Source organism: Lepidothrix coronata, unplaced genomic scaffold (assembly GCF_001604755.1).
Source record: "Lepidothrix coronata isolate B3197 unplaced genomic scaffold, Lepidothrix_coronata-1.0 Scaffold187, whole genome shotgun sequence".
In the NCBI taxonomy this organism is placed as follows: domain Eukaryota; kingdom Metazoa; phylum Chordata; class Aves; order Passeriformes; family Pipridae; genus Lepidothrix; species Lepidothrix coronata.
The window spans coordinates 184,830-195,251 of record NW_016690367.1 but is presented as its reverse complement, the minus strand read 5'-3'; the positions used below and the strand labels follow the sequence as shown (position 1 = coordinate 195,251).

The 10,422-nt window shown below is 50.0% G+C and overlaps 1 protein-coding gene across 2 annotated transcripts; it reads right to left on the bottom strand.

Moving 5' to 3' along the window:
• Window positions 1-8: 8 nt before the first annotated feature.
• On the bottom strand, window positions 9-10,289 carry MTFR1L (mitochondrial fission regulator 1 like). Of its 2 annotated transcripts, XM_017831100.1 has the most exons (8): window positions 10,272-10,289; window positions 10,057-10,151; window positions 8,481-8,585; window positions 7,679-7,788; window positions 6,606-6,817; window positions 4,113-4,425; window positions 865-990; window positions 9-565 (listed from the first exon to the last, which is right to left on the bottom strand). In XM_017831100.1, exons 2-7 carry the CDS (start codon window positions 10,069-10,071, stop codon window positions 885-887), a joined length of 861 nt encoding a protein of 286 aa, XP_017686589.1. In that variant the 5' UTR covers window positions 10,072-10,151; window positions 10,272-10,289; the 3' UTR covers window positions 9-565; window positions 865-884. The 2 variants fall into 2 exon arrangements, with proteins under 2 accessions (XP_017686589.1, XP_017686588.1); XM_017831099.1 differs by having other exon boundaries at window positions 9-990.
• Between the last annotated feature and the right edge of the window lie 133 nt (window positions 10,290-10,422).

Here is a 10,422-nt window from a genome sequence, read left to right as displayed (position 1 = left end):
AATCATCGTCTTATTAAGGCTCCATTTTATATAAAGGAAAAAAACCATACTTTAAATACAGCCATGAGGAACATTGCAGCGAAGGTGGGGCTGAAGGAAAAACTCTTCAGTGGGTGAGAGCTGCAGCCACAGCCAAGGCCAAACTCCTCCCCTGCTCCCGGGGGGTGCCCGGCCCTTTGCACTGGTGCATCAATAAATAGACCTTTTGAACGCTAAATAAAATACAGGTTTGGAGTACAAGGACTGGTAATGAAACATTAAGTTACTGGCAAGAAATTAAGGCCATTCTGTCATGCAACTGTGGGCTAATCTGTGAGCTAAACACCCAGGGCACACGAAATCCACTCACGCCCCACCGAGGGGTTCGTTCCGTCCTGTCACTGGGAAAACGTCTTTTACCACTCTGATCCAACAGCCTGAAGACCTGGAAGCATTAATGAGCTTATTCTCAGCAGCTCTGTACCACACTCAGAACAAAGAACTGGAGGCTTTGTCCTGTTTGTGCTGGAAATGGAAACTGGTTCTATCGCAACGAGGCCGTTGGAGGTTAATGCTTAATTGGAACCTAAGGAAGAGTGTAGGTAAGAAAGAACGTCATCCAGCAGCACTCCAGAGGATCCTTATCAATAATCAACATCAAAACACAGGTGGAAAAGAATTTCCATCTTCTTAAAAAGATTTGTTTGTTTTTGTTTTTTTTTTCTTAAATATAACAACACATGGAAAACACATCAAATCCGTAGGGTCTTTCCTAAGTGTCCAGTGCAGAAACCAGGTCTAATTAATAAAAGAGGCAAAAGGCTCAATCCTTAGGAAGGCAGCTACTGTGGAGAAAAATTTTGGGAGCATAACACTTTTGCTTACAGAGTTGAATGACAGCGACATCATTTCTCCTTCAGGGCCAGATCTTCATCCTTCAGGGCAAATTTCCTCCTCAGAACTTCTGCAATAAGAACAGCCGGGTCTTCCTCCTTCATGGAAGGTCGGTTTCTACAGGGGAGACAAAAATCACTGTGCATTAGCACAGCCTAGTGCCAAAATTAATGGTTAACAGCTCTGGGTAGAGTCCTCCAAGTGTTTTTTTCTGCAGCCTTTACCATCAGCTGTTGTCACAAGTGAAGGAGGTGCAAGAACAACATCACAGAACAACAAAAAGCAGCTGAAATTCAGCCCTTTCATGTCAGCCCAGAAAACCTGGAGCCCGTGTCGTGGCTCAAGGGGGATCCTGAAAAACCTCACCATCAAAGCTCTGGATAATTTTTGTTCAGCTGTGCTAATAACAAGTAAGTAACCCAAAACTTGATCAATTATTTACAGCCTACAGCCCCTCAACACAAATCAGCAAGCAGTGAGGTGTCTGAGGTGAACTCCTGGGACTATATGTATTTTTTCATTAATTCTGCCATACAACAGGTGTATTATTTCCTATTTAAACATGGGTGATTACAGACATTTTAAAGCAGGGCTGGTACACGTTTCCTTCCACTACATGAGTTTTTCTGCAGCATTCTAAGAGCAGTTTTCCTCCTTCAACAAGTTCACACAAGCAGCTCCTTTTAGAAGCAGATTATTTTTACAGGAAGCCAAACCCCAGCTCTTTTCCCTCAGGTGTCATGAGTTGCTCACTGCAGTTTTGTTCACAACCTGTAATGATAATTTCAGAGCTTTTATTTTTTTTCATAGCTGAAGCCCTCCCTTGCTCAGAAAACATTATGGGTGTTTCAAACATTCCTAAAAGAAAAAAAAAAATAAAAATAAAAATCCCCCTGGAGCATTTCCACCACAGACACTGGAACAGGCTGTAATTCAGATTTGCTGAAACAGGCACATTTCTGCAGGTTTCTCCCTTATTCCTGAAGCTTCCAAAGCTGTGTTCAAACACCAAGGCTGAGTTTAAGCACCAAGTCCTACACAGGAGCAGCAGAGAGGCATCAATGTAATTATCTCTTTAAGCATCTTCTGGTACTTTCATCCACTTAAAAGAGCACCTGACCCTGCTCAGGGTTCCCAGAGCTGCCCAGCAGAGCTGGGGGAGCTGCTCCACAACTGCACTGAGGGGGGTGTGAGGAATTAAATCTCATCAAGTCATGAACACCAGTGACTAACTGAATTTTTCCAACTCCCTGCCACTCTTCAGACAGCTTTAATTAAGCTGTAATAACCCCAAAATGTCACTGCTGGATTCAGGAGAGTCAGAGGCTGAGACAGAGAAAGGGATGAGGGGGAAATGGTTCACTTCCAGCAGGAAGCAGCCTTTCTGTCACAGCATTCCCTGGATAATCAGTCAAGGATCAAGGGAGAAGGGTCCTGCTGACCCCCTCCTTCTGCCCACCTTGTCCAGGAGGGATCTGGCAGCTCTCCCCTCCTCTCAGCACCAAATCTTTGCTCTCACCCCACCTCCTGTGACTTTAAACACAATTAAAGCCTTTCCTCGAGCACAAACCATCCCGTTGCTCTCCCAGGGAACAGCAGGATCAAACACCTTCATCCCTCAGGACTTCTCTCACAAATTCCATCGTGGAAATTCAAATTGTGGCCCCTTATGTCACAGCATTCCCTGTCACCCACACACTGTTTGTCACATCCTCCCCCCCAGCCCCTTGTGACTCGGCCAGTGCTGGAATCCTGGACTCTGCAGGAGCCTTGTTGGCACATCCAGGCGTGGATGAGAAGTGCCTTGGATTTCCCTGCCATAATCTGGATTTGTACAAGCTTTTTTCATGCACGTTTCCCCCGATTCCCCTGGCACAGACAGCAGCAGTTTCCCTGCCCTGAGAGCCTGAGGCTGACACAGCAGCCTGAACTGATGAGAAGAGTGATAATTGCATTGTTATAGGTGAATGTGCAGGTTTTGGTACAGGTAAAACACTCCTTGGCACAGCATGAAGTACCTGCAACACCAGAGTGACCATGAGAATGGGGCAGTTCCAGTTCCCAAAAGCCAAACCCAAATCCCTGTTGAGTCAATGTGGCCGAGCCCCACAAACCCCGGGATTTTTCTCAATTTTCCCTCCATTTGCCTAAAAATTCAATAATTCTGCTGTGCAACGGACTGAGACACACAGAATACAAGATTTCTCTTAATCCTCTCTCCATTTGCCTCATAAATCAATAACTGTGCAACAGACAGGGAGAAAGAAGAGGAGCAGTTCACCTGTGGCCCATGAATCCTCACCCCCAAGACACATGACAGGCATTTATATAAATCAATCAAATGTTTAAGCTTTGAGTCATATTCAACACTCAGGAAAACAAGAGGAAAGGGGTGAGTGATGGAGGTGTAACCCCCCCACGATGCTCTGGGTGGAAGCTGAACATGTTCCTCTCATGTGACTACACAATTTTCTCAGTGCTGAGGATTTAATTCCTTTTAAGCCGAATCAGGCAGAGAAACTGTGAAGAGCCATCACACAACAGGTGTTATTTTTGGCCAGGAATCTCACACAACATGATGGCTGGGCTGAAAAATGTGGAGACTGAACTTCTTCACTGTGATTTCAGCCAACACCGAAGAAGGAACTTGCTCAGCTGGGCAGAATCTTGTCCCAGCCATGGAGCAGCTTCAGGAGTTCTCATGATCAGTGTGTCAACTCGTCATGAGACAAGTGCAAACTCACCCTGCCCACGCTCAGGGCTGGGCCAGATGCACAGTCAGAGAAGCTGAGAAGCTCCACGTGTTCATTCCTGCCTGTGCCACGCTGGAGAGGCTGCTGAGCTTCCCAACTGCCTGGGAATGTCAGGTGGGCTGGCACCAGCACCTGGAACACTGGTGGTGTGACCCTTCCTCACTCTGAAAGCTGCCAACACACACAGTCCTGGTTGGCATCTGGGCAAACACAGCTTTTTGCCAGGTGAAAAAGCTGGGACAGCCAAACATTGGGCTAATCAGTTTAAATCCCCCTCCACTGTTTCCTCTCGGGGTGGGTAAGCCAGAGTTAAAACAAAAAACCAGGAATGTGTTATCAAGTTCTGCTCTAAACAGGTATTTCCCTTCAAATCACAAATAAAGAAGCAGCACCAGCAGCAAGTGCAACGTCCAGTGTCCAGAAAACAACGATTTAACACCAAAACCAAAAGGAGATAAAATCAAAGGGAGTTCGGGAGGCACTTACAAGTCTTTGCTCTGCTTCATCCTGTGAATGTCTTTAAGAATTCCCATCATGTCTGCAAAACTGCTGGCCTTGGAAAGGGACACGGAGTCTTCCTCATCAGGATCCTTTGGGTCTGGCTTGCAGCTCTCAGAGGCTGCAGAGCAGAGCAGGGAGACCGACGGGAGCTCGGGGCTTTCCAGCTCTGCCTCCTCCTCCGTGATATCGCTAATGACAAAGGAAGTGGTGGATTGGAAAGAGGGTCCAAAACAATGTAAAGGAGAAGATGCATTTGAACTCCCTGGAGATAATAAATCTGGTGTTAACTGAGCAGAAGCTGGAAAAGAAAACAACAGAGGTGGATAAACAAACTCACACCAAACCACGCGGGACAGTTTTACCCCAAATATAAATCAAGAGGCACCGTCGGCCTCTGCAAGAAAACAAACCCCTCAGAGTTCTCTGCTGCCCTCCACGGCCACTCTGCTTCCTTCTCCAGCACCTTTTATCCCACCAAGCCCCTGATGTATCTCTGTTCCTGCCGTGCCCATCACCCCTCCAGTCCGAACCCAGCACAAGCCAGGTGATGTTTACTTTTCCTGGTTTTTTTTTTTACAAGTGTAAAAAGGAGGATCAGAGATTTTAGCTGCTGCTCAGGGTCACCCAGGGAGCTTGTGTCAGGAGTCAGGTCTTAATTGTCAATTTTTTTCCTCTTTTCCTCCACTGCCTTGAGAACTCCTGGCCTTTCTTTTCCTGCCAGGCTCCTTCCCCACATCCACGATGCCTGGTGGGAATGAAGAGCCTGCCCAGGAGCTCCAGGATTTCACACAAGGTGGTCACAACCACTCACCCTGTGACCTGGAGCTGCTCTGACCTGTTCTGCTTCCCATCAGCACAGTGCACAGCACCCACCTATTCCCACGGGGAGGATGGGATTTATTTGGGAAGACGGGATTTATGTAAAACACAGTGAGGATAACAACAGCTACAGGAATTCCCAGTGTTCAGTGAAATAGGATTTGGCATTTCCCGTGTAAAACACCAAGGGAAACCAATCCAAAGCCAGGAACATGCCAAGGACACATCTCCTTGGAAGAACCTTCAGGCACTGGAAACAAACTGTACCTCCAAGCACTGATGCCCTTGGCCTCGAGACAGTCATCAGTTCCCAATTAAGGGATGTCTCTATCAGTAGGTAATAAAGCAGAGTGCACAGTATTTCTTTTTTTGACATCAATCTTTCCAAAATAAGCCTCCTAAGTGCTTATCTCCTGCATCAGATGAGGAGCTGCAGCAAAGGCTCTAAATCACTGCTCCTGCTATTGACTGAGAGTCGATCCGAGCTGTTCTCACACGTCAGGAGTGGGCAGGAGGAAGACAAAGGTATTAAATGATTAAATCGTTTTTCTCCCATCTGCATCTCTAATTCTCCCTCATTATTACCCTCCTTGAATTTAAACAGGCTTTTCTAACCAACTGTAGAGCTGGGACAACACCGAGAAGGGAATAAAATCACAGGCTTTCTTTTTTTCAATTTCAATTTCTCTGCTCCTCAAAGAAGGATGAGGGCACACACAGCCTCTCTGGAGGGGACATCTGTGCTGCCTCGTTTTATGCTCGTTCCCTGCATGGTTGAGGTTATTGTGTTTAAAATGTGGCACAATTTTTAAAGTAATGGGAAGAATTACAGGTCCTTCTTTTCCCCTGGAAAGCAGCCCTGACACAGCTGTCACCTGGCAAAATGTTCTGCATAAAAGAAACGCAGCTTTTAAGAAAAACTGTCTTCAGAAAGGACTGAATTCCTTTAGTCTGCAAAACTTCCCATATTTTTTGAGTTGGGAGATAAACTCTGCCTTTTGAATTCTCCACTCACAGACACCAAGGTATTTCTTTACTAGTCACACACTCTGAAGCAGCCACTGCTGCAGCAAGACTTGTAGAACCACCTGGATTTGTATCCTACCAAACAGTGTCACATTTTTAGAGCTGACTACATGGGAAAAGCCACAAAAAGAAGTATAAAGTCTTTCCTCACAGTTCAGCTTTGAGGCTAAATCATGGCTTTTAACTGCATAAAATTTTAATTATAAAAAAAAAAAGGAAAGAAATCACTCCAGCAGAGATTTTCCCCCAGTACCTTTTTTTGCTTTGTTTTGCTACAGAAATGGCAAACAATTCTGTCATTTGTACAGAAACAAACACCAACACCTCCTTCCTACCCAAATCAAGGTAGAACCCTTGTGCTGATGGCCAGCTTGGAGCAGGAATGGCAAGAACACACCAACATTCTCATGGAACGAGGTGCCTCCAAATGCAGCCACAAAGCAGGAATTGGGATTTCTTAAAAACGGGCTGGAATTCCTCCAATGAAAGGCACAAAGCTCTAAACACAGACCCAGCCCTGAGCTGCCCCCAGAGCAGACATGGCTTGGCTGGGATGAGTCTGGAGTGCACGGAGGAAATAACAGAGCTCAGCAGCTCAGCCTCCAAGAGGAATAAAGCTCATTATGGCCCTACCTGACTCTGCAGCGACTATCTTGGCGATCTGGCTCCGGAGGTGACTCAGCTCATCCTGGAGCTCCGTGGTTCGGCTCAGGGCTGGCAAGCCAGGCTTCTTCAGGGCGAGCAGCTTCTCCTCCTGCTTCCTCAGGTTGGGGACTGAGGCGTTCCGCTGGATCACGGTGAAGGGACTCGGCTTCCACTTGTGCTTCAGCGGGCGAGTGTCGCTCCTGGGGGACAAAAACCTGCTGGGCATTTACAGGGTCCAACCCCCTCTGTGACAGCAATGCTGGGCTTCCACTGAGGGCAGCAGGAGCTTTTAACACAGTGGATTAACAAGGAACAGAGGAAGCTGTGGCTGCCCCATCCCTGAAAGTGTTCAAGGCCAGCTTGGACAGGCCTTGGAGCAAACCTGGTCTAGTGGAAGGTGTCCCTGCCCCTGGGGGCTGGAATGAGAGGGGCTTTAAGGTCCTTTCCAACCCAAACCAGTCTGGGATTCTGTGAAAGTCTGTCACAGAAATCATGACCCGGTGGCACAAGATGGGGTGAGAGGACTCAGGGACAAAAATCTGTGTGTGCTCACACGGTTTGAAGTCACCTTTCTCCTGGTGACTGTGTCCCCACGCTGGGGGCACATGGGAAATGTCACTCACCAGTGAACGTTTGCCTCTGACTCCAAAGCCTGTTCTCTCTTTCACAAGACACCTGTCAGCACTGCCCTGCTCCAGGACAGAAGTTCCACTGGCCAGAACCAAACTCCCGAGGGCAGAACATTTCAGTCCTGTGAGAACTCAACTCTCCAACTTCCTAACCAGAAACCACCCCGGATCAGGGGGTTACTCTGCACAGATCAGCCAGTGAGTAAAACATGGCACGGCACAGACTTGTGGCACTTCCTACAGGAACTCTTCATGGGGTCCTTTGTAATTTTTTTTTACCTCCTTCTCTTGGGAAAAATGTCTTTCAACAGGCACCACATCAGAGCCTGTGAGGACTGGAAGCTGTGACCATTTGATCAACACCTGGCCTGAGCTGTGCAAAACAAACCAGGGGATAAAAACAGGGACCTGCAGACAGGGAGAGGAACCAACCTGACTCTGGCATATGTTTCCTCATCGTCTGCTGCGATCCACACAATGTCAGCCAAGGTGGGGACTGGGGGCACATCATTTAAATACAGATCTGAAACACTTGGTAGAACCTGAAAAGAAGAAAATGCTGTTAAGGAGACGGGTGTTTCTGTCTCCTGAAGCCACTCAAAATGTGCTGCACCGGCTGGCAGAGCCCATCCCCTCAGCAACAGAGCAGCAGCTGCCTCTGTCAGATGCACAACAGCAACACCATCGGGTTTGGGAACTGCTGTGCTTCCCTGCCTTGGCTCCTGCATGTGTTCCTGGTGTGCTGGTGTGTGTCTGAGGCAGGAAGGGACACCTGATCCAGCCCAGACACTGCCAAGGCCACGTGCAACACTTTGCCACTACAAGTCCCAGCGCTGTCCTTGAGCTCCAGCAGTGACGTCAGTGCCTCCATAAACCCCGTCTGACTGTTTAGGAAACAGGCCCAGAGGGCACGAGGCCTGTTGGAGGTCGAACAACAAAGCACTGAGTCAGCAGCTCCACAGTTTCCATCCCCTCCAGCCTGTTAAACCTGCTCCTCAGGCACTGTCTGAGGAGGTATTTCCTCAAGTTGCCAAGGATCGCTTTCCAAGAACAGAATTAAGGATAAAAAGAAATTAAAGAAAAAATAAAAATCTTAAAATGAACTGTACTGCAACAAGTTTCGTGGCTACAGCCCTGTGGGTGTGCAGTGACAAAGAGCATCTCGAGGCACTGCCTTGTCCTGCCCCAGAACTGCAGCTCCCACAGCCACCCCCAAAGCCCACGAGCCACTTACCTCGAAGGTGGCTCTGGGACAGGGTTTCAGAGGGAGGTTTGACCCGATCATCCTGACCACGCTGCGTGCTGAGCCATGGGGCTTGTTCTGCCAGATGGGGATTGTCTGCAAGGCAATCACGTGACAGAATTAGTACCTCAGGTCTGCTGCCCTCCTCGAAATTTATTAAACTGGAAATTCTCCTAAACTGTCAAGAGTCTGATCTCTGACTTTATTTGTTCAGTGATACTTTTAATTGGGAACCTGCTGATAACTAAGGGCCCCATTCCATAAAACTGTGTTTCAGCATCACATACATGAAGTCACATGATACAGGAGCATTTTGAACACTGCTGTAGCATTTTCAAGCTAAAACCACTCAGTAACAGGCACTGAGTGACAAATGAAAACTTGGCAAAAGGAGGAAAACAGTGGCACATCACGGGCCCAGAAGGAAAATAAGATCAAATAAAGACTTATTTAAAGGGACACTCTTGCCTTCACATAATCTACGAGCAGCACTGGTAAGTTGCTCAGAGCAGTTGTGGAGTCTCCTTCCCTGGAGAGATTCACCTGGACATGATCCTGAGGAACTTGCTCTAGGAGACCCTGCCTGAGCAGGAAGGGTTGGACCAGGTGACCTCCAGTGGTCTCTTCCAACCTGACCCCTTCTGGGACTCTGGGATAAGACTGAACGTTTCTTTGGTGACAGCAAAGTGACAAATCTATTCCACACCTCTCCCAAGCAAGGGCCATGGAGAACAGCCTTGGTGGGTGTTTTTAGAGACAGCAAATGTTTCAGTGATCTCTGGACACTGAACTGGACCCAAAAGGTGAAGTTCTCTTCCCCCTGCCCATTTTACGCTGTCACAGGATCCTGTGCCAGGAGGCAGCTCAAGGCTCTGGACAGCAAATACCACCAGGACAAACGGGAATCCAAACAGATTTTATTGCTCGGGCCACGACACACCCATTAATTCACTGATTGACAGAGCTCGCTCCACACACTGAGCCCAGGCAGTCACTGTGCAGTCAGTGACACTGCACCGAGCTCTGTGCAGCCAGATCCGAAACTCCCAGTGTGTGTTTTAAACTGCATCTCTGAGCTGGGGGTGCAGTGAGTGCTGTGACTGATCTCTGGCAGGGGGCTGGTGCTGGGGAGGGTGTTGGGGCAGTTGCTGGGGGCTGGGGAGGGTGTTGGGGCAGTTGCTGGGGGCTGGGGAGGGTGTTGGGGCAGTTGCTGGGGGCTGGGGAAGGTGTTGGGGCAGTTGCTGGGTGGGGTGCCAGGGCAGCTGCCAGGGGCAGTTGCTGGAGGCAAGTGCTGGGGCAGTTTGCCAGGGTGAATGCCAGGGCTGGTGGCCCGAGCTGGTGCCGGGGGCAGTTCCCAGGGCAGTTGCTGGGGCCGGTGCCGGGGGCTGGGGGAAGGTGCCGGGGGCAGTTCCCAGGGCAGTTGTCGGGGCAGTGGCCAGGAACAGCTGCCGGGGGCTGGTTCCAGGGAAAGGCGCCAGTGGCAGATGCCGGGGGTGGTTGCCGAGGGCAGGTGCTGGGGGTCAGTTCCCGGGGCCAGTTCCCGGTGTCCCGGCCCCGTTTCACTTACGGCCTCCGCGTCCATGTCCGCGGCCGGGGCGGGCTCAGCGCTGGCTCCTGCGGCTGCCGGGGCTCATCGTACCCCGCTCCCCCCGCCGCGTCTCACTGCAACACACACACCCCGAGGGGCTGCGGGAGCGCCGGGGCGGCCCCAGCCCGGCTCCCCCCACTCCCCCCGGTCCCCCCCGCTCCCGGACCCGCTCCCGGACCCGCTCCCGGCCGTACCTGGGGGTGGGCGCGGCCCGGCCCCGCTCCCAGCGCCGCTCCCGGGCCCTCCGCCGCCATCCCCGGAACCAGAACCCGCCCCTCGCCCTTCCGGGGCCGCTGCGCAGGCGCCGGGACCGGGATCGGGATCGGGATCAGGATCGGGACCGGG